Source organism: Cladophialophora bantiana, assembly GCF_000835475.1.
Source record: "Cladophialophora bantiana CBS 173.52 unplaced genomic scaffold supercont1.12, whole genome shotgun sequence".
NCBI classification, from domain to species: domain Eukaryota; kingdom Fungi; phylum Ascomycota; class Eurotiomycetes; order Chaetothyriales; family Herpotrichiellaceae; genus Cladophialophora; species Cladophialophora bantiana.
In genome coordinates, this window is record NW_015971586.1 from 465378 (window position 1) to 486976 (window position 21599).

The 21599-nt window shown below is 52.3% G+C and overlaps 11 protein-coding genes across 11 annotated transcripts; 5 read left to right on the forward strand and 6 right to left on the reverse strand.

The window, feature by feature from the left end:
* Positions 1-347: 347 nt before the first annotated feature.
* Z519_08065 (uncharacterized protein) lies at positions 348-2013 on the reverse strand (the record flags this gene model as incomplete). Its single annotated transcript, XM_016765794.1, has 5 exons — positions 348-470; positions 542-967; positions 1044-1255; positions 1321-1395; positions 1500-2013. The coding sequence occupies 5 exons, from the start codon at positions 2011-2013 to the stop codon at positions 348-350; spliced, it is 1350 nt and encodes a 449-aa protein (XP_016617839.1).
* Positions 2014-2101: 88 nt separating this feature from the next.
* Positions 2102-2296, reverse strand: Z519_08066 (uncharacterized protein; the record flags this gene model as incomplete). Its single annotated transcript, XM_016765795.1, has 1 exon — positions 2102-2296. One exon carries the CDS (start codon positions 2294-2296, stop codon positions 2102-2104), a length of 195 nt encoding a protein of 64 aa, XP_016617840.1.
* A 1835-nt stretch (positions 2297-4131) lies between these two features.
* On the forward strand, positions 4132-5454 carry Z519_08067 (uncharacterized protein; the record flags this gene model as incomplete). The annotated part of the gene is made up of 1 exon (XM_016765796.1): positions 4132-5454. One exon carries the CDS (start codon positions 4132-4134, stop codon positions 5452-5454), a length of 1323 nt encoding a protein of 440 aa, XP_016617841.1.
* A 1187-nt stretch (positions 5455-6641) lies between these two features.
* Z519_08068 (uncharacterized protein) lies at positions 6642-8415 on the reverse strand (the record flags this gene model as incomplete). Its single annotated transcript, XM_016765797.1, has 4 exons — positions 6642-6960; positions 7033-7142; positions 7208-8096; positions 8213-8415. The coding sequence occupies 4 exons, from the start codon at positions 8413-8415 to the stop codon at positions 6642-6644; spliced, it is 1521 nt and encodes a 506-aa protein (XP_016617842.1).
* Positions 8416-9002: 587 nt separating this feature from the next.
* Positions 9003-9664, forward strand: Z519_08069 (uncharacterized protein; the record flags this gene model as incomplete). Its single annotated transcript, XM_016765798.1, has 2 exons — positions 9003-9007; positions 9079-9664. 2 exons carry the CDS (start codon positions 9003-9005, stop codon positions 9662-9664), a joined length of 591 nt encoding a protein of 196 aa, XP_016617843.1.
* Positions 9665-10405: 741 nt separating this feature from the next.
* Z519_08070 (uncharacterized protein) lies at positions 10406-12176 on the reverse strand (the record flags this gene model as incomplete). Its single annotated transcript, XM_016765799.1, has 5 exons — positions 10406-10899; positions 10958-11075; positions 11172-11319; positions 11373-11909; positions 11965-12176. The coding sequence occupies 5 exons, from the start codon at positions 12174-12176 to the stop codon at positions 10406-10408; spliced, it is 1509 nt and encodes a 502-aa protein (XP_016617844.1).
* Positions 12177-12952: 776 nt separating this feature from the next.
* Z519_08071 (uncharacterized protein) lies at positions 12953-15177 on the forward strand (the record flags this gene model as incomplete). Its single annotated transcript, XM_016765800.1, has 4 exons — positions 12953-13004; positions 13062-13363; positions 13426-13587; positions 13642-15177. 4 exons carry the CDS (start codon positions 12953-12955, stop codon positions 15175-15177), a joined length of 2052 nt encoding a protein of 683 aa, XP_016617845.1.
* A 393-nt stretch (positions 15178-15570) lies between these two features.
* On the reverse strand, positions 15571-16502 carry Z519_08072 (uncharacterized protein; the record flags this gene model as incomplete). Its single annotated transcript, XM_016765801.1, has 2 exons — positions 15571-15992; positions 16376-16502. The coding sequence occupies 2 exons, from the start codon at positions 16500-16502 to the stop codon at positions 15571-15573; spliced, it is 549 nt and encodes a 182-aa protein (XP_016617846.1).
* Positions 16503-16930: 428 nt separating this feature from the next.
* On the forward strand, positions 16931-18632 carry Z519_08073 (uncharacterized protein; the record flags this gene model as incomplete). The annotated part of the gene is made up of 2 exons (XM_016765802.1): positions 16931-17426; positions 17479-18632. The coding sequence occupies 2 exons, from the start codon at positions 16931-16933 to the stop codon at positions 18630-18632; spliced, it is 1650 nt and encodes a 549-aa protein (XP_016617847.1).
* Positions 18633-18640: 8 nt separating this feature from the next.
* Positions 18641-19028, reverse strand: Z519_08074 (uncharacterized protein; the record flags this gene model as incomplete). The annotated part of the gene is made up of 2 exons (XM_016765803.1): positions 18641-18685; positions 18714-19028. The coding sequence occupies 2 exons, from the start codon at positions 19026-19028 to the stop codon at positions 18641-18643; spliced, it is 360 nt and encodes a 119-aa protein (XP_016617848.1).
* A 1326-nt stretch (positions 19029-20354) lies between these two features.
* Positions 20355-21344, forward strand: Z519_08075 (uncharacterized protein; the record flags this gene model as incomplete). The annotated part of the gene is made up of 1 exon (XM_016765804.1): positions 20355-21344. One exon carries the CDS (start codon positions 20355-20357, stop codon positions 21342-21344), a length of 990 nt encoding a protein of 329 aa, XP_016617849.1.
* Between the last annotated feature and the right edge of the window lie 255 nt (positions 21345-21599).

Consider the following 21599-nt stretch of genomic DNA (forward strand, 5'->3'; position numbering starts at 1 on the left):
TACCTGAGGCCTGTGTACCTACCTACCTACCAGTCCCCGAGGATCCTCCCCAGGCCTTTCTCCTTCATGAGTTGACTTCATGGCTTAGATACACAGGCAGGTATGTAGTTAGAAGTGAGTTCCACTGCTGGTCTACGATGGATGATGAATTGTGAGTGGAGTGAGCGAACACTGATATTCTTTCTGTTCTATAGTCGCAACGCGCCAGTCTATCACCTGCATTGAAACAAAAGGTCTTGGCTGAGCTATTCTTGGATATGCCGAGTTGCCTGTTCTATTCGACCACAACCAAAAGAGCAGGGAGGAAGATTGATTCCACATCGATCAGTCTTGAGACGAGCGATTGATCAATCCTCCCGACGACCCTCGCACGTCGCCACGGGACCTGTATATTTTCGACGGGCGCTGAAGACGTAGTTGATCGCCGAAATCAACATGACTCCGGCGAAGAGGACGATCGCCCAGTTCATCTGTTTGGAAAAACTCATGTCAGCACTTTCTTTTTATGTCCGACCAAAGCGTCAATGGGCGTTCTTCTCACCTCTTCGGCGTTGGGTTCCCAATATATGGGCCAAAATGCCCAGAAGAAAGCGAAGGTGGCATAAGTGAGGCCGAGCCCGTTGACCGGGATCCCCCACTTGCCCAGGCTCCAAAAGACCGGCGGGAGAGTCTCTGGCAGCCAGATGCGGCGCCAGAGCACACAGGCGATGCTAATTGCGTACGTGGCCATCAGCGCCACGATGGCCAGGCTGATGATCGCGTTGAATGCCACGGGGCTCCCCAGGTAGATGAGACTCATGACCACCGTGTACCCCCAGGTGACGTAGCATGCATTGGCAGCGACGTTGAGTTGCGGGTTGACTTTCTTCATCCAGGTTGGAAAGGGCATTCCGTCGTCGCGGGCAAAGGCGAAAAGTTGACGAGAAGTCGAGGCGAAGCAACTGGTGGCGATCATGAACACCAAGATCTTGGGGGCGTGACGACTTGGTTAGTGACCGTGGAACGCTTACTGAACGAAACGCATTTCGCAAGTGAAAACTTACAAACATGATGGCCGTGATGGCTTGAGCACCCGCCGTGCTGAGAGAGTTTTGCAAGATCCACACAAACGGGAATGCTTCGGTGGTGGCAGTGGCGACGTCGGTCATGCCAAACAGGAAGACAATCAGCATGGCGAACGCGAGAGGAATGTTGAACATGTATGCCCAGAACATAGTTTTCGGCGTGACTACGCTGGCGTTCTTGACTTCTTCCGCTGCATTTGCGGGTCAGTGGACTGCTTCAAATCGGCGCTGGGAGGAGCGGGAGTTGTGTGCTTACAGAGATGAGCGACGGCATCAGAGGCCAGGACGTTCCACATGGCAGGTACTTGGCCGACCATGACAGCGAGTCCCACTACAGACACCCAAGGTCAGTGTATGATGCATCAACTCGAGCAAAAAATCTTTGTAAGGGATCGGAAAAGACAACAGTGGTTCTCTGTGAGAGGCCCAACGTACTCAGTGGGAAGTTACCGCCATTGTCGGTAAAAGTGAGAAAAACCTCTCTCCCATCGTTCTTGGGCGCTGCGACGGCAATGGTGATGAGAACGACAAAAAACCCGGCAACATGCAGAGCGACGAAGACATTTTCCAGCAGCGCCAGCTTCTTTGCGCCCCAGACATTGATGGCAGTCACAAAGCTGCCGATGAGAATGCTCAGGAGCGCGGTATACCAGTTCTTAATGTCAAAGTCTGGGTTCCCGAGCTGGACCAGCGCCATGACAAGCTGGGCCGCGAACATGCAATCGGAAGCGACAAAGGATTGCCAGCAGAGAGAGCTAAGCCAGCCTGAGGTGTAGCTGAGGCCCTTTTGGTAGCGTCTGGACGCAAATTCGCTGACCCAGTGGTACTGTCCTCCCGCCGTGGGCGCCATGGAAGCCATCTCGGCAAGGCTGAGGACGATGAAGAATTGGCCCGTGATGACCCAAGTGTAGCTCCAGAACATGCCGGCTGTGCCACCGTCGACGAGCATTTGGAAATTGTTCAAGGCGACAAACTCCGTGTAGCAGCTGTTAGTCCTCCTACGAACCGGTTGGCAAAGGGGAACAGGAAGAGACTTATCAAGTGCCCATTGTGCATGAGGTGAAGCCGACACTGCTGATCCAGTTGAAGTTGCGCTTGAACTCCTGCTTCTTGCCCATCCTCGCCATGTCCTTTTCATCTTGATCGATGGCATCGCTGCTGTTGTCGCTGCCAACTGCCTCGGCCGAGTATAGCCCTTCTTTCTTGGGAAGGCTGTCGTCCAAAGTCGCCATTTTTCAGGGCTGCCAGGTTTTGACAAGCACGGGAGAGGGAGAAGGATGTCAGGACGACAAACAGTCGAGGGGCAACCCGGCTGGACCAAATAGTATCATGTACTCGGTAACAAGGTGAATGGTGAAATTACCACCACAGTCTAGACCTCAACGTCCATTCTCGGAGGCGAGTGCAAATGCATCGCATCTACCAAGTACTTACCAACACCCACCCACCAGGGACATAAGCTTTTTCGTACCTGCTCGTAGCGGTAAGCTTCGAAAGATAAGGAAATTCGGGACTTGTCCGCAGGTGCCTCGTCAGCCTCCGTGTCAGCCAATTGATTCGAGCCTCGCCAGACAGCCTTTAGATAAACATCGACGAGGGATACGAAACAAATCATCTCGGTGTTGCAGAAACGGCGCAGATTGCAATATCGAGGATTCGTTGCCAAAATAGACTTCGACGGCACCACGAAGCTTACCCAGGGAATTGTTGGACCCCTTCGAACAGACGGTGTCGGCGGTCAGAATCCTCCACTGTTATCGTCAACAAGACCTTCAGGAGTTTCGCCTGCAGCGCGAGTTCTCACTCTGGCAGCTAATTAGCCTCACTCCAGAGAGCGCCGTCCATACCCAGTCGGACTTTCTCGCAGTTCAGCGCCCTGCTGTCACTTCAGCCACCACGTGGCTTTGGCATCACATTGGCTCCGTTTATCCGTGAACGAGGTCAGTAGTGCGTCCTCATCTGAAATGGCGCTTGGTTTAGTCCCGAGTACACACTCTCGCAGCCCCGTATCGTGTCTCAGCGTCGAAGCTAGGAGATGTCCATCATCGGCATTGACCCAGGCGTCCTGCCAACACAGCGAGTCAAGGTTGGTACCTCCTTTTAGCGAGTGGTAGGGCGCAGAGATCAAGTTGCAACAAAGGCGATCAAACCAATGATCTGAAAGAAAGGATGATTTGGTCCCTCTCGATCGGTCTGATCCAATGCCATAATGAAGTTAGCTGCCCCGATAGTCAGATCCAAAATCATGGGACGGCTGTCCTTTGACACATCCCATCACTGAGCCATGCTTGATAAGACATCCGTGGCCCTGAATGCACTTTGCACCCGCGGTTTGGGAAGTACCATCGCTCTCTTTGTATGGGAAGCACTGGGTGAGTGTGGCATTGGGAGCCCTGCCGCTGGTTCAGTCTCGATTTGAGGCTCCTCATGAACTGTGGTTGACTGTGTCGCAAGGCCTGTCGATCGGTCGGCGAGGTCCTTTCTAGACCGTTGCTCGCCCATTATTGAGCTCTCGCGATATGCCGGATATATATAGGGGATGGTAACATGCACGCTGGGCGCTGTGCTGTCCATAGAGAAATAGAGAAAGCAAAGCAGTTGACAGGGCAATTGGTCTTCGTCATGTGATAAAGGCTCGAACTCATGTCCTCACCTTGATACTGACTCCCTCCGGTTCCTTTAGAATCACCAAGCTCGCATCCTTTTCAACTTACAACACCAGCCGCCTTGTACCCCGGACGAGAGCTTTAGCTTCTCCTTTCCAGCTCACGCGGGGAAGCTTCATCTCCACTTTGTACTCAGTATGGGGTATTGACGAGCAGCTGCTTCACCTGTGCAAGCTTTTCCGACGACCCTTCGAAGCTTGGACCAGACCCTGACGGCCAAACCGAGGCATTTACTTCGAGGATACCATGCTTTCATGTTTTGTAAACACAGTGCCGCCTTCGGGCGCCCCTCTTGGATCCCTCGGCGATATATCTACAGACTACGCTGAATTACTTGAGACCATCTAGGATTGTAGAAATGACCAGCCAAGGATCTCTTCCGCCGTGTCTTTACTGGCTTCATGTCTTCAGCGGCGACTCTCAAGGTCATTGTAGTTGGTGGCGGCATCGCCGGCCTGTGTACTGCCATTGGATTACGCCGTGCTGGCCATGATGTCCGCCTATTCGAGAGAGCGCCAACCGCCACAGCCTTTGGCGCCGGGGTTGTGATCGGCTTTAATGCTTCAAAGGTACTCACATCATGGGGGCTGGACTATGCAAAGTACCACATCAACGTTGCCGAGACATTCAAAATGGTCAAGGGCGACACTTTCGAGGAAATAATGAGTTTCCCGCCCGGCCTCTACGAGAAGCTTGCGGGCGGAAGCCGACAGTACTACGCTCATCGAATCGACCTCCAACGAGCCCTGCTCAACCTCGCAACTCAGCAAGATGCACCAGGACGGCCCGTGGCCATCAGCTATTCTGCTGATGTTGCCGCATACGAATCCGAGGAAGGGAGCATAACGCTCAGAGATGGTTCGAAGTACAAGGCAGATTTGGTCGTCGCAGCGGACGGCGTGCACTCGCTTGCACCGCACTGTTTACTCGGTTCAAACGCTGCCGCCTACGACATCTCTCACACGGGCACCACCATCATCCGTTTCATGCTTCCCTCTTCTGCCGTTCTCTCCGACCCGCAAACCGCACACCTCATCGCTTCCTCTGGGCAATTCACCTGGTTCGTCCACCCTGACCGCAATCGCTGGCTGCTGCAATATCCAGTTCGCGACAACAGCGAGATCAACTATGGTATGTACTCCCGCGTAACCACCAACGAACAGGTCACAGAACAAGTGTCCCGGTTTAAATGCAATCGCGAAAGTCTCCGCCGTGAACTCGAAGGTTTCCATCCCGATATCGGAAAGCTTGCGGAGAAAACGAGTGAGATTTTGCCTGTGTGGAAGCTTGCCGAGAGACCACCCCTCCCGACGTGGTTTAAGGGAAGGCTCGTTGTGGTGGGAGACGCAGCTCATCCAATGCTGCCGAATCAAGGTCAAGGCGCGGGTATGTGTATCGAGGACGCAGGCGCGTTGGGGGCCTTGTTTAGCGAGATGCAAGAAACCAGCACAGAGAGTATCACCAGGAGATTGGAACTGTTCTTCAAGTTGAGATATCCGAGAGCTTCGTCTGTGCAATTGATTAGCCATTGTCCATATTTCGAGGATGCGGTTGGAATCATGTGGGCAGAGCTGGTCAAGGTGGCGAAACCACAAGACCTGCCCAGAATCAACGACAGGAATAATATAAGAGAGTGGCTGTTCGCGTACGATGTGAACTCTGAAGCGGGAAAAGTCCTCAAGGCAGAACAGGACTTAGCATTGAGGAACGGTCTTGTATCCTGACAGAACTGAGCGGCGGAACATTCCGACACGAAGAAAGCTCTGGATCAAATGAAACATATCTTTACCCGGCACACCTGTTCACTTCCCCCAGCAGGAAGGATGCGAGAGACACAAGGGTCCTTGTGAGCTGGGTAGGGATTCACCCTTGCTCTCTCAGCCTTGCCATCACGAAGATTTCGGTCCTAAAGCAGCGCCATCCACCACTAACCCCCCCCAAAGCCTCCCCTTTGGCTTTCCGCTCCACCACTTTCTCCATCCGGATCCAAGGATAAATGTACGACGTTCGGGAAGCAGGAACACAGAAGTGCAGTTTCTCAAGCTCCTATACAGCATCAGGCAGCTACCTTCTAACGCCTCCCCTCGGACGTTCCTTGCTCCCGACGTTCTACCAAGTCACGAACTTTGGCACTTCCTTGTTGGAGTCCTGTTCGGGGTCGCTTGGACGACCTTCACTCAACCTCGTACTCGTGCCTTCAGAGGCTCGTACTGCTGGCCTGAAGACTCTCACTGCGACGCGGGCCCAGGGAGAAAGCGCCAGCTGAGTACCAAAAATATGAGGCAGGAAAGGGGAAAATCGCCTGCAACGTAAAACGAATGCGACGTTGTCCCGTGGGGACTAGCCTGGTGTTGCGGCTGTGCTCTCGCTCACACGAAGGTATCATAGGAGATTGCCCAGATTTCAAGGGTGGTGCGCCGTCATGAGCCCCGGTAGTGTCAAATTGTCCAAGGGCCATGCGGCTAGTGGGCTGAGAAGTCGAGGCTCATACAGTAAGGGGTACAGAATGCAAGACAACTACCTATGCGAGTCCGTACTTCAGGGGGAAAAAAAATGGTACAGCCTCACAAGGGTCATCGGGGCATGGGCAGATGCGAATATGTTCTCCGTCCAAACTAAATACAGTTTGGACCACTGTATGGAGTATATCAGGGACCATCCAACCCGATGCTTGATGGATAAGGTATCCGGGATCGGCGTAGAGAAAAAAGGACCGCCCTGGCCGGAATCAATCTCCCTAGCATTGGCTTAGTCTGCTTGCTCGTGCATCTCACTACCTCATCATTCCTGATACAACGTACAGTTGCTCCGTTACATGTCTTCCCGTTCTCTCGTCGATCTGCAATCGATCTCTTCTCCCCCCGTATCAGATACCGCATGTCCATCCTAAATCATCGCGTCCCCTTCAAATCTAGGACTCATTGGGGACCCTCCTTCGCGCAAGGAACGCCTCGACATCGACCTCAGAAACGGGTATCGTGTCCTGCTCAACGATGTGGTAATAGCCTCGCATTTCAGGAAAGACGTCGGCAAACTTCTGGCTGATGGACCAGTGCGACAGGATAGATATGTGGCTGGCAAAGGTGTCTGACAGAGTCATGATGCCGGTCTCCGGGTCCGTCGCGATCGCCGCTTCCAGCCCGTATGCCCAGTTGACGCTGCATCCGAGAGTCTGGATGGCCACGATGTAGTCCCGCATGTCTTGAATCAAGCCATCGCGCATCTCGGGGCTGGGGGAGGGCAAACACCCAGGCGCTTAGAATTCAGAGCAAAATTATGCAGGAGAGGTGGGGGAGACTTACAATATTGGCAGATCCACGCCGGGGTGGTGACGGACTAGTCTTTGAAGAGGCGTTGGTCTCATCGCGTTTGGGAGCAGTGCATATGTCTCAGCCGAAGGTGCAATTGTCCACTATTTAGTCCGTCAGCTGAGTTGGGTTTTTTCCCCCTCCCCGATTTCAATAGCTTGAGACTGACACGCATGAAATGGGTAATGGTGGAAATCCACGCCAAAGCTACATATATGTCAAAGTTCTTGAGGAGACGCATGTACTCGCAAGCCCACGTCGCCGGCGTATGTGGATCGTCGGGCCTGCGCTCGCGAAAATAGAGGGCCAAGTCGACTTGCGAAGATCCCAGGACAACTTCGACGGGAAATCCTGCAGCCAGCTGTCTCCGACCATAATCGCGAAAATCAGTATATACTGCAGCCATTGGACATTGTTCTCCCTCGAACAACATCGGCTGGACGAGGTACTCGGGAATGTCAAGATTGACCATCTGCTGCCGTTGTACGGGCAAACTCTGACCTGTGTCCATCTCAGTTGATAAGAAAGGGAAGTCACCGAATATGCTGATCAACTCTACGCTTGGAGTCTCGCGCTCCCTTAAACAAAAGATTCGATATTGGTCTCTGGGGTCCGTTGGTCTGGGTTTCTGCACAGTTGCATCGGTCAGGATTGGCAGATACCATTGATCATCGTGCGAACCGGCTGGGCTGGTTAATCTGTTAGAGGGACCTGCTTTAGGCGCAGCTTCAGCGGTTCCTTCCGAGAGAATCGCTTTTCGCCGTGTCGACTCTTCTTTCTGACCCATGTCCTCCTCAAACTGCTCTCGATCTGTCGCTCGAGTATGGGAAAAAGACCAAGGCTCGTGTTGCGCCAGGTGTGACGAGGTTGACGAGGTTGCTGCCAGTTCGGGCTCGTCCAAGCCTAGCCTCTGCGCAAGCACTCGAATTTGAGAATCAGCTCCAAGCCTTTTTCGAATTTCATCATCCCCGGAATAAATCAGTTGGAGAAGCCGCTGCACCATCTCCTTCTGCAACGCGGATCTCGTCTCGGCTCGCTCCCAATGGATTTTGCGTCGCCTGTCAAGAGTTGCATCATATACACATGTGAGTCCCGATCGACTGCAAGCGCTACAAGGGTTGCCCCCAGAGCACTGATGAGAACGCAAATGTCAGAAGAACACGATCGAGCATACCGAGGAGGCCTGTCACCTTGGATTTCCGGATCTTGCAGCTGAAACAAGCCGTTGACGCTTTGCGCCTGGACGGGCCCGAACTCGGGGCCAGGGCGAGCGCCTCCACTCTGGGACGGATATGGCTCATTCGATCGAGATACTGGGGTAGGATTGTGTACTTGTATGTCAGTCGAGTTCAGAGTGGTTTTGATGCTGAGAATCATCTCTGGCGTATCCACAACTTCGGTGATCGTTGATGTGGAGTGACGGGGTTCGTGGGGGTAGGACGTTGCCATATGATGGTCACTCGGCCCCAATAAGCGGAAATAAGCATCCCTCTTCTGGTGCAGTACTTGTACTTGTTAGGAGAGTTTGGTGGAAGCATATAACAATACTTGGAGTTGGAACGGTTCAAATGCAGTGGCACTGTACACGTGATAATGGGCTGATGGTGCTGATACGCGTCGATAACTCCTTTTGTTATGGCGTTGGCTTGACTCGCCGCGGGAGGCACTACTATTCCAAAAGCGGTAAAGCCGCATGAGAGGGGAAACTTGGAAGTTCCGAACAGTTTTTCCTCGCCTTGGCAAAGATTTTCCGCCTTGTTCGTTTCCACATCGTTGAAGACGGTAACCCTCGCCCGTGGTCTCAAATACGTTCTTCAGGTCGTCAGGTTCCGGGCAGGCCGAGTCAACGAAGAACTACCACAGCCATTGTCACTACGCCAGAGCTGCGACCTTAGATAGCTGCCTCTTCAATCGAAAACCCTCAGTCTACCACTGCCTACCGCTTGCAAATCACCTCCAGCGCCATGAGGTTCGCCATACCCCAATTCTCTTCCCGCATTTCTCTCATTTGTTCGTGCTAACACCGACGGTATCTAACAGGATCGAAACCTGCCATCTGTGCTCCCGTCCCGTCTACCCTTCCAAGGGAATAACCTTTGTCCGCAACGACGCCAAAGTCTTCCGCTTCTGCCGGTCGAAATGTCACAAGAACTTTAAGATGAAGCGTCAACCTCGCAAACTGAAGTGGACAAAGACGCACCGCGCCCTCCGTGGGAAAGAAATGATTGTCGATCAAAATCTGCTGCTCTCACAGTTTGCGAAGAGGCGCAATGTGCCCGTAAAGTATGACCGAAATCTGATCCAGGCGACCATGAAGGCCATGGAGAGAATCGAGGAGATCAGGGCACGGAGGGAAAGAGTATACGCCAGGAGGAGATTGAGCGGCAAGGCACAGAGAGATGCACGACGCCGACAGGATCTCAAGGTCGTGGCCCAGGGCGAGCATTTGATCAAGAAGGAGTTGGCTGACCTGGAGGCGGCGAGAGCGGAGATGGAGCCGATGGTCGAACAGGTCAAGAGGGAGATGGAGGCCAGCAGAGTGGTCGGAGAGGAGAGGCTCAGGCAAAAGAGGAAGAGGAAGATGCTCGTGGGTGGAGGCACGGACGAAGAGATGGATTTGGATTGAATGGAACTGCACTGTCCGCTCCCGTGATGAATATGAAGACTGGACGAACCTGATGCGATCATGATACCCGGCGTTCGACAGTGCAGTAAGTCGGCAATTTTACTTTGCAAGTTAGAGGGGACTGGCTTTTTCTTTTTCGCGGCGCACGGGGGCGTTGATCGGCGTGGCAAAAGTTCATTAGACGGATTCGACCTCCTAGACACCCAAGACTAAGGACACCCTGGGTCCTGGTTCCTGGAGAAAGAGGAAAGAAGGATGAAGATGGAAGACAGATGATAGCTGGACATTCCACGACCGAACACTGCCGTCCTCTCGACTTGTGTATCGTCGGGTTGTGATTAGAGGCCCATCAATATCCAAACTGTGTGCTTCCTGGTCTCATTACTATGGAGGACACAAGTCGATTAAAGCACCTTGGTCCTTCATGTATGTTCATTGGGCCAGATCAAATATCCCGGTTGCGCAGAGCACACACACTCAATGTTAGATGTCCACACAGATACCAAAGGATTTTGTTGACGATCATGTTCGTCTCGGCTACCTCAAGCCGAGACCACGTAGTGCTTGAAGTCCCTTGTCTGGACATTGCGCTCGAACATAATGTCGACTTCTTGGTAAGTTCTCCCTTTCCTGTGATGGACGCGCATCGAGTCAGGAACAGTGTATTCGCGGTCGGGAAAGGGGGATGCGGATATGAATACATATACACATGGACAGGGCGACAAGGGTGGGTTGGTTTACTCACAATTCAGGGACTCGGAAGTACGACCAAGTCAAACACAGCGCTGCAAGTCCGCCAAAGAAGAAGCCAAGCTTTCCTCGCATGTCCGCTTGGTCGGGGTTGATCATGTAGGGAATGGCCACGGTCATGACGATGCCCGCGGTTGCCTGAACGGCCGTGGCGATTGCGATGGTTTTTCCGCGGACCCGAGTGGCCGAGACTTCGCAGAGCAGGACGAAGCACACAGGTCCGATGGACAGGTCGTAGATGAAGTTCCAGATCAGCATCAGGACACTTTGCGCCCAAGAAATGGACGGCCTGTTATCGTAATTGGGCGCGCAGTCGAGGATTCCGATGATGATTTGCAGCACTGCCAGTAGAGCGAGGCCCGTGTTGTAGATTGTTCGCCGACCAAAGTAAATCAGCAATATCCAGGAGAGACAGGTGCCAACGAAGCCGATTGCGAGGAAGCCGACGCCCATGTTGAACGCTTGGTCGGAGGGCAGGCCAGCAACTAATCCTGGGTGTGAGCAATTGACAGAAAATGAAGGAGGATGGCTCATTTCACGTACGGGTGAAGAAGTAAGTGGCATATCCCACAAGATAGATGCCGGAAAGGACTTGGATGGTGTAGACACCAACGGCAATCTCTGTTCGGCGAATGTTGACCTTTTTGAAACAATCCCAGTACTACACCAGCTGTCAGTCTGTGAAACCAGATTTGCGGAGTTATAGTGATCGAGGGGCTCTGAGAACAGGTAATAACTCAAGAATGAAGAAACTCACAGTGGATCCCGCCTCAATTTCCCTCTCCAATCGATCGGTCTCGATGATCATGGCCAGTGTCGGTCGAACATCGACCTTTGGCGAGGCCAGTCGCTTGAGAGCCTTCTCAGCATCCTCGAATCGACCTTGTCGTTGCAGCCACCAAGGACTAGGTTTCACGTTAGCTAATGGTTACAGGCCAATAAACCCGAGAGATCTGACCTTTCAGGAGCAAACGGCAAACCAATCAGAATAACTAGTGGCCAAAGCCATTGGATGGCAAATGGCGCACTATAGGCCCAATGACTGTCGAGCACATGGGTTCCAGCGATGACACCATTTGCAATCAACTGGCCTGTCACGAAGCAGATGTTCGTGCAGGACGTAAGAACACCTCTGAGGGCTAGAGGGCAAACCTCCGAAGCGTACGCTGGGGCGATAACAGCATAGCTTCCCAAGACCAACCCTCCAAGGAGTTCACCGGCAAGAAGGACAGGAAGTGATCTCGCAAAGAACTGGATAAAGACGAAACCAGTGGTGAGAATGACACAAGCTCCAAAGGTCTTCTTGCGTCCAAAGAGCTCCATTGGTATAGCCGCGAAGAAGGCTCCCACGACTTGGCCGATAGGAGAACCCATGCTCAGGCCAGTTTGCCATGGAGCCGAGACGATATAGCTTCCTTCATAGAGATACCCAAAATCGCGCTGAAACGCTGGCGTCGCATAGAGCTGGCCCAAAAGTTGTGGATCAAAGGCACACCTACACATTCAGCCATTACCGTTGTGTGGACTGCTTGATACTGGCTGTCACTTACATTATAACGCCAATTGAGAAGAAAAGAGACCACCCGACAGCCGCTGGGTACAGCCTTGCAGCTTCCCAGAAAGAATGTCCATGCTCTTTGTCGGTGGCAGCACGTGCCTCGGCGTTGATGTCGTCAATAGACGCCGTGGCAATCAGGCCAACAGGCTCTTTTCTGATCTCAATATCCTTGTCCATATCTGCCGTTCCGGTAGTGAGTGACATTGTTCAGGTCCTTCGGAGTTGGAAGAGGTAGAGCGCACAGCAAGGGCCAGATGACGGGAGGTGGTCAACTGATAAACACCTCCAAACAGGTCTGCGTTATCAAGAACGATAAGAGCATGAGAACGATGTTCATCAGTCTTTGCCGCTCGACTTGACCCCTCCTGGCGGTAGCGAGATACAGCAGTCCGCCGGAGGTGGCCAGGGTCTGGACTGGAATGGTGTCCCATCGCGTGGTTTGAAATCATGGCCACGAGAGCAAAGCCTCACCTTTGCTATCAACTTGAATTGCCGACGGCACCTGATTCGACCGACACGCCAGAAGCGGCTGCTGCTCGTCTGGCTCGGTGATAGCGTCCATCTCATTGTCTGACTCGTTCCAAATCGAAGCGAGGATGGCCAGGTCGGTCTCAGGATCATCGAGGCAAACCCATGTGATTGCACTGTTACATGGAGAAGAATCGCAGGTTCAGGCCCTAAGAGCCAGTCCCAGCCCTTAATCGAGGCGGGGATCTGCGATGGATGGCATATCAGAATGTTATCGTTACATTGAAAAGGAGGAGAAGTTGGAGGTGGAGGTGCAAGGTGGTGCTAAGGTGATAGCTCAGGAATTTGGTACGGTCGAGCAGTAAGACTTCATACGCAGCACGGTCGGCCATATTTCAATATAGCGCAAATAACAGATTATGTAATGCGGAACTGTGCAAAATCACAAAACTCCTGCTTACGGGGCAGCCTGCATTGGACAAGCTGGCCTAAACCCATAAGAAAGCATCAATATGGAGCCTCCCCGGAAGAAGATTCGACGAGTGGTGAATAGCTGTCTCGAATGTCAGTTCCATGCCCTTGCCAATGTTCGCTTCTACCCGCTCCTCTAACAAGTCGCAGGCAGAAGGCGAAAGATTCGGTGTGACTTGAGTTCCAATGCATCAGACATATGCACCGCCTGTGCCGCGCGCGGCATTGCTTGCGAGAAATGGGAGCATTCAAGTGACGCTCCCGACTCTTACAATCTCGAGCTCAGCGCAAGACTGCGACGCGTGGAATCTCTCCTCGAAAAACTGACAGACGTTGAATCCTTGGATGCCGTCGAGGCTGCCCTGAATGTGGGCTCTGGGGATGGATCAATAACCGCACCGATTGAAGGGCACAATCATCCGCCCCTTATATCTCTGTTCGACAATGCAGTTGTGCGTTTGATAAGCCGCTCAAGCAGCCTCTTCTCAAATTGGCTAACTATTACGGGGTATAGTTTGGTCACCAAGAGCAGTCTACCCCGTCAAGTGGACCCGAATATCGCAGTCCATCTCAAGTTTCTGGTATTCCGCACAATGCTAAGCTGGAGAAGCTGCGTCTTGTACTTAGCGCGCTCCTTCCCACCCAGGACGATGCAGATCTGATCGCTGCTTCAACGGTGAGTGCTAGAAACATCGCGCTGAATCAAAATGCTGATGGAATATCTGAAAAGAACGCCTGGGGCCTTGGACAGTTGCTCTATGCTGCCACGGAAAGATCGACGAAGGCAGATTTGGAGATAGCTACTTTGTCGAAAGGCTCACCACTAACTATAGCGCGCACATTGATGCATTTTGCAATCCTCATCCAACAATTGCCTCCAGAATTTGACACTTCGAGACTCCAGTTCAACTCACCCATCGAAACTGTGCTACAGAAGTATCTGTATTATGTGGCGGATCTCGTTACGTCGAAAGACGATTTTGCTTGTACGATGGAGGGCTTGGAGTGCCTGCTCCTGCAGAGCCTATTCTACATCAATGATGGCAACCTGCGCAGAGCCTGGCTGGCTGCTCGTCGAGCTTTGTATACCGCCCAGTTTCTGGGACTGCAAAAGAGCTACCTCAGCTGTATCCGGAATTCAGATGGCGATGGTGCCAGCCACAGAGCTAATGCCATGATGTGGACCCGAACCGTCATGCTTGATCGCTTCCTGGCTCCTATCCTTGGGCTTCCATGTGGCGCCGGAAGCGATTGCTTTGGCGAAGATGGTACGATGGTGCCCATCATCGATTTCATTGATGTTTTCGAACGCAGGCTTTGCGTGATTGCCGGATTGATTGCCGCGCGTAACCAAAAAGATCCAGCACCTGGGTACACTACCACGCTAGACATTGACGAAAAGCTTGAGAAGCTTGCAAAGGACATGGGCGATATGCTGACGAAAATTCCAACTTTACACACCCCACATCCTTCTCCGGCTGATGAGGATTCTTTCAAGTTGGTCATGAGTCAGATATGGTTTTATCAGATCACCATCATCTTGCACATACCTTGGATGCTGCGAGCGTTCACCGACAGCAAGTTTGAGTATAGCAGATTTGCTTGTTTAAATGCGTCGCGGGAGCATCTTCGCAGATACCTTGCTCTCCGAGATACAAACAACACTCAAAATACGGCTCGCATTGTTGATTTTGGCACAGTCATTGCGGCGGTGACACTGATACTGAACCGGGTTGAATCCGCAACACGAGATACTGCCACATCTGACGGAGATAGTGACATGAAACTTGTTTCTAAAGTCGTTGAATCAATGCGAACAGTCTCTCGTGGACCACGGGAGTTCATGGCGCGCCAGGGGGTTGAGGTTATGGAGGCGCTCCTAGAATTAAAGAACGGCAACAGGGATCGTGACACAAGCGACACACTGCGATTCACCATCCCATTCTTTGGGCCGATCGTTATTTCCAGAAGCAACACCCCGGCTGGCGCGACGCCAGCTGCCATTGCTCAAAACACGCTCAACGCAGACGATCCAATCGAAAGTCTGCTTCTGTTAAATGGCGCTCAAAGCGGCCCAAACTTCAGCGGCATACTGAACGGACCTGTCCATGGTCATCACTTGTCATTTGAGCAAGCGAAAGTGCCTGACTCTGGTTGGGTCCCTCCTTTGGAAGCGTGGGACTTCGACACGATTCCTGACTGGGGCGACTCGTTCAGCTTGTGGGATGTCCCGGGCTGGAACACCAACAGTCAAAATCCTGTCTAATGGTAGCAAAGGGGCGCAAGTAATGCTAGGAATGGCAAGAAAACTTCTCCCTCGAAACCAGACAAAATACGCCTCAGAGATGAAGACCCTGCCAATTTCCTTTGACTGACAAAGAGGACAGACAGGAGATGAGAAGGTCTCTTGTCTTCTCATGATCGACGATGTGCCACCAGATCTGCTCGGCCGAGAGCTCCGAGCAACAACTCTGCGACAGTACCCCGCAGAATAACTCCTTCCCTGATGAGGGGAGTTTTTGACGGCCTAGAAGCCTAGTGCAGGTTTGGATCGCTACTGTGGTTCTGGCTTCCATGATCATGATCCAATAGAACATAAGGGCAGCAACAAAATTATCTGTTCTGTCACTGCCGGCTGTTCGATTGACATCAATAAACACTATTGCGATTCGTCTAACAGTGCTACGTGCACAGGCCGATTCCGCGGTCTGTCCTCCCCCCAGCGATCACAGAGACTAGCGATAGTGCAGTTTTTAACAGAATGGCGCAGTCTTAAAAGCCTTTTAATACGGGAGTTCATCACGGCATTCGTTGTCTTACTACTGTGCGAGTCCACGCAGCCTCCGATCACGAAGCGTACAACAGTGATCAGGTCGGTCTCGAAATGATCACTTGGCTTTCCAGAGCACAGCTTTTCCTTCTCCAACAAAGCTGTATGAACTATCCTCTCCTTAGAATCTTCCTTCAAACGGATTTCGATCATTGCCGCCGCCAGCTCATCTGCACCGATCACGAACTTGTTAGGGCATCTCGCCGTGATAATGCCATATTTCTGCTTCTGCAGCACACCACTAGGCCTGACTATATATGTCTCACCATCTTGCCCGTTTTGTTTCTGCTCGTCAGAAAAGATCAGGAGCCCTGTCTCTGCGAGTCCCTGAAAAGGCCGTTAAAGGATGAAGTTTCCTACGACGGACATGGCGGCAAGCATTACCATCGCCTTGCGACGTCCGCCATAAAACCACAGAGAAGCATTCCGATCATTTACCGCAAGAATGCCGCTCAAAAAGACCACTCGGAACAACCTGGTAGTAGCTTCATTGCGGAATTTGGAAATTGCTTCACAAAATGCGAGTGGATAGCAGACTTCGACCTCTTCATTGCCGCTCTATGCGCCTAGCGCCCTTCCGAGATGGGTCAGTCATTTAGGCTCTGATTTGCGCTCAGAAAGTAAGTTGTCTTACGCGCAGTCGGGTCAGGTAGCGCACGCTGCGAGCGGACCACAGTCGATGTGATTTGTGCATGAGCAGCACATTGCTCCAGGATCTCTCCGCCGATAAACCCTGTTGATCCCGTCAAGATTGTCTTCATTTTTCAATTGCCTTGTTGAGTGGCCAAGGCAGACTCATAATTCACTAATTTCGATGTTGTTGCCGCTTGTAGGCGAGCGAAACTCTCGGCCGAGGGGGCTGAATCGCGTCAAGAATTGGTCACATCGCCAGTCGAGGGCTTCATGCCCGCTCTTGCGATTGACTAGTGCCTAGAGACACCTCAGATCTTTGATAGGTCGCGCGGGGGGGCATCGCGTGTTGGTAGTTTTGATAAGAAAGGCTCTAACATAGGGGTGACGAGGCTGAGATATTCAGCCTTATGAGCGGATATCGATTAGTCATCCGTCTTACACGAGTTCAGGCCTTCCAGCCTTTCTGGGCTTTTAAATTCGACTTTAATCAACACCAATTTTCGCGATTTAAGATGTCAGCGTCCATTTGTCAAAGAATCTCGTGACACTCACTGCCATGGCTGAGGAAGCGGTGATTTTTCCGTCTCAGCCTCTTTTTATGGTGGACAGAGGATGGCAACGGCGCAAAAAGAAGGTGAAGAATGACGCACTCTTTCGGGAACTCGATCTTCAACCCTCGCGGGTTCCTGAAGTTACCATCAAGGTCGCCAAAGGGCCGATCGAAGCCAGATCAGCGTCGCCGCCTAAAGTCAAGGACAATGAGACACACGCAAAGGGCAATCCAAAAGTTCCCGGGCAAATACAGTTTATGGCATACAAGCCCTCGGCGACGAAACGAAAGCAGAATGTCAAATCGAAGACGTGCGACCATGACAAAGGGGCAGGGAAAGAAGGAGCAAACACAGAGGTCAAATTTCCAGTCTGTTCTTCGAACTCAGAGGAGGTGTGCAAGGATGCAATCTTTCCCAAACGGACACCTCCTGGAACCGCCACCGCCCTTTACACGGTTATCGACCCTGAAGTGAGCTCTTTCCAAAAGTTCGTGAGCTATTGTATGTCTCTCCTCAACCAAACATCTCTATATTAGCGCTGACGCCGATGAAGATCCTACGCGCCTTGCTACGGCGATGTACCCGATCAGCAGAAGGGTGCCACTCACCTATAATCCCATTGAAACTATATGGCTGCCTGCAATTGTGACAGACGAGGTCTCTCTTCACACCATTCTGTTCTCTTGCGCTATGCATTTCTTCATGGGGTCCGGGCATCAAACATTCAAGGATTCGCACCTGCTCATGAAAGTAATTCTCAACCGACTCAATCGCAGATTGCATGATGGGAAATATTCGGATCTTACCATTGGTGCTGTTTCATGCCTGGCTCTATGTGAGAACCACCTTGGCAATCATCAAAAGTGGGAAATGCACGCTGCTGGTATGTCTGAAATGATACGTGCAAGAGGAGGGTTCAAAGCCGTAAGGGATGTGTTGCACATGAAGATCTATCGAGCCGATACGATTGGTGCTGTCGATACTCTTTCACATCCTCACTTCCCTCGTCCGGCCAGAACGACCAAGTCTCTCTATCGTGCCATGCTCCTTCACTCGGCCATGGCGCCTATAAACCCTCCGATCCTCGATGTCAGTTTAACGCCAGTCGTGACGAATGCGCTTAGCGAACTCTCCTACCTGTGCCACGCCCTCAACCATGCGGCTGATACCCTAACACCCGTCGACCCTCTTGCCTTCGACGAGGATGTGACTTGCATTCAGCACGACTTGCTACGGTCACAGAACTCAAAGCAGGCGGATGTCGAAAGAGTCTGCGTAATAGCAACACTGATCTTCATACAAACACTCACCCGAGAAGTCCCATTCACCAGGCTTTGCTCCGGCCACATCTCTCGGGAACTGAAAGCAGCCGTACTAGCTGTTGACCCCGATATGTTACCCGATAGTTTGACTCTCTGGGTTCTTTTCATGGGAGGACTAGTATCGACCGACACGGACGAGTATTTCTGGTTTCGGTCACGGTTGATGCATTTCCGAAGTCTCCACCATGATCTCCTCACTTGGGAAAATGTTAAAGGTCATCTTCAGAAAGTATTCTGGATGGACAGACTTCAAGAGGACTACGGACTGAGACTTTGGCAAGTCCTCGATGTACCTCTATGTCCATCAAGCGGCCCGATTGCAGCTTGGACAGATAATGGGTCAAACTCATCTCCGTCAAGAAACAAGTTGATGTGCATTGCGTAAAGCCGCGCTTATTGCCAGATAAACTCATGACCATCACGAGAATTGATGATGAGCTGAGCGATGGGAATTTTGGTGACATACCTCCCAGCTTTGGCTTGTCGGGATCACCATGTCATTATCACCATTGGCGACTAGAAGGAGCACTTTTAGCTCACCCAATCGGTCGAAAGCTGCTCGAGCACTTTTCTTGAACGAATCCATCGCAGCCTCGAGTTGCCTCTGCGCTGCACCATACCGATACAGTAGGTCCAGAATGAGAGGCTCTGCCTTTCTCTCTTGCACCCTTGCCCAGTATTGATTGAAGGCGGCACGTCCTTGATCATCGTCGTAAAACATTGGAAACGCCAATACTCTGGGACTCTGTTTGCTTGTTTCTGCTGCGACCAACTCCCGCATTGTCGAATTTGATAACGATTCTGGCTTTGGCGTGCGTGTTGACCAACAGGGGACCCCAAAGGTCCATGTTCGCGCGAAAGTGGATATGGATGACCCAGGGGACGCCATCTTTCTCACCAATGCGTCAATATGCGAACCGGACGCCATCCTTGGCGTCCAGGTATCGAGTGACAGCTGTTTGAGCTGTTGACATCTTGCCAAATGATCAGTCTCGACTTTGGCAGACCCAAATGTATCGAATTTTAAATGCTGCAGGACAAGATACAAGTGGTCATGCCAGGAGACCCCAGGTCGGTGGAGAAGGTTTGGTCATATTTATACATCCCTTGTCTTACAGGTCTGTGTCCGCCATTCTCGCTTGGTGGCTTTCTTGATCACCTGCGGGGAGACATAAGAGGTTATTAGATTTCTGCGCAATTGGGCCGACGAGAAGGGCAATATCAACATAATCCAGGAGGACCGATGCTGCTCCTGTACCGCGAGCACCAAACCAGGAATATCAACACCATTCAGGGAAAACCGATTCTGTCGTCCGCAAAGTTCCATCCTTGTTGGGACGACAGGATCGGGAGAAGAGCCACGGCAGTAGGGCGCATGGTAGGGATCTAAAAGAGGTAATCTGGGACCCCTTTCGGACATCATTTGTGGCGCCACAGTCTTGCACCATGTCACCAAAAGCCCCTCCCGTCCTTTGTATATATTGAACTGGGGCGAGGCTACTAGCCATGGGCATCAACTCGTACGGCGGTGGGTATAGTCTCTTCTCAACGCGCACACTCAACTAGGGGAAGTCCTCTCTGTTGGTAACTTGGTTGCTTGTGTATTGTATGAAAGATAGTCCCCCAGAACTATATAAGAAGAACCATAGTCTAGGGTCGGCGCCCCAGCCAATCATAACGCTATCCACCACTTCCAACTTCTCCCATTACAATATCGCATGCGGTTTTCTGACTCGCCGTATAGAGCCAGTCGGTCATTTCCGCCTCCGCCTCTATCTTTCTCTGTTCCTTTTTCCCCTTTGGCAATGGCCGTGAGGCGCATACCCCTCATCACCGACAATGCAACGTGGTGGGAGATCGATGATAAGCACACCCTACAGGCGTTTCGATTTGCAGCCTGCATCGTGTGGCCTCGGCTAGAACCTCCTGGTCCCATGCGACGGAAGGTGTAACTGGCATCTCTTCTCGTGATTGGCAATGCTTGTGGACATGGGTTGACGTGCCGCGAAGGTATTATTTATCTTTTGTTCTCGGCAGACACGGGCAAGACACTCTCAGGACAGAAACCCCATTTTGTAGGTGAGGATTGTGTGGGACACAAATCAAAATGGGGTCGTATGCTCCCGTCCACGACCAAGAGGTCCATACCATTCATATCCCTGAAGAAGTTCGCAGGTCAGGCAAACCAACCCTCGAACTCATTGCCGAAGGCGCCGCCTTCTTGCACAAAGATGGCATCATCGTCCTGGACAATGCCATCGACACCCACCACCTCGACACCTTGAACGCCAAGTTGTCGCCAGAGGCACTCGAGATTGCCTCTGACCCTGATCACCACTTCAACTTCGGCAAGCACACGCGCAATATGGACCAAGCGCCTCCTCCCACGAAAGCTCTCATGTTCAAAGACATATGGTGCAACCCCTTTGCAGCAGCCATCCTGGCGGCCGTCCTGGGCCCAAGACCGGTCATCCACTACGCGAACGGCAACACGGCGCTGAGGGCCCCTCCTCACGGCCGCCAGCCCGTGCATTCGGACTGCGAGTTCGCCCATCCGGCTTACTTCCCGTTCGCCTACGTCATCAACATCAACCTCGTCGACGTGACCCCCGAGAACGGCGGCACCGAGGTCTGGGTCAGCAGCCACCATGTCTCCGTGTACGAAGCGCACAACCGGTCGGAGGACGAGGAGTGCGAGGAGCTCCTCACCATCAAGCCCGAACTATTGGAGCAGCGGCGCAAGCACTCCCCGCCCGTGCAGGTCAGCACCAAGAAGGGCAGCCTGATCATCCGCGACCTGCGGCTCTGGCACGCCGGCATGCCGAACCTGACTGACGAGCCGAGGATCATGCTGGCCTTCGTGGCGAGTCCGGCCTGGTGGCAGGGCCGGAGCAAGATCAAGCTCCCCCTCGAGGTCAAGGAGTTGGTCGAGAGCTGGAGCGACGAGATGGGATATGACGCCGACTGGGTCGACGGCGAGGTTGATCACAAGAAGCTCAGGAGCGCCGGCGTCGATTTCGACGGGAACAGTCGCTCCCTGGAGCGGTTTAGGAAGGAACTTAGTGTCTGGCCTGAGTATCGGCCTAGGTGGTATTAATCGCGCTTTTCTTTTCCGTGAGACAGGGGGAAATTCGGGCGAGGACGAGGAGAAGGCATGTTATGCAAAGGAGCAGAGACACTGAGACAATGAGACATAGGGCAGAGACCTTGAAGGACAGGATCGCGAGGGGTCAATCATGCTGTCTGATGTACAAAGAGCTTCCCATTCATATTCACCTTTATCTTGTGCCATTCAGAAGGGTCTGAGTGAAATGTTCAACGCGGTGCAATGACAACCCCTTTTTTCGTCGAG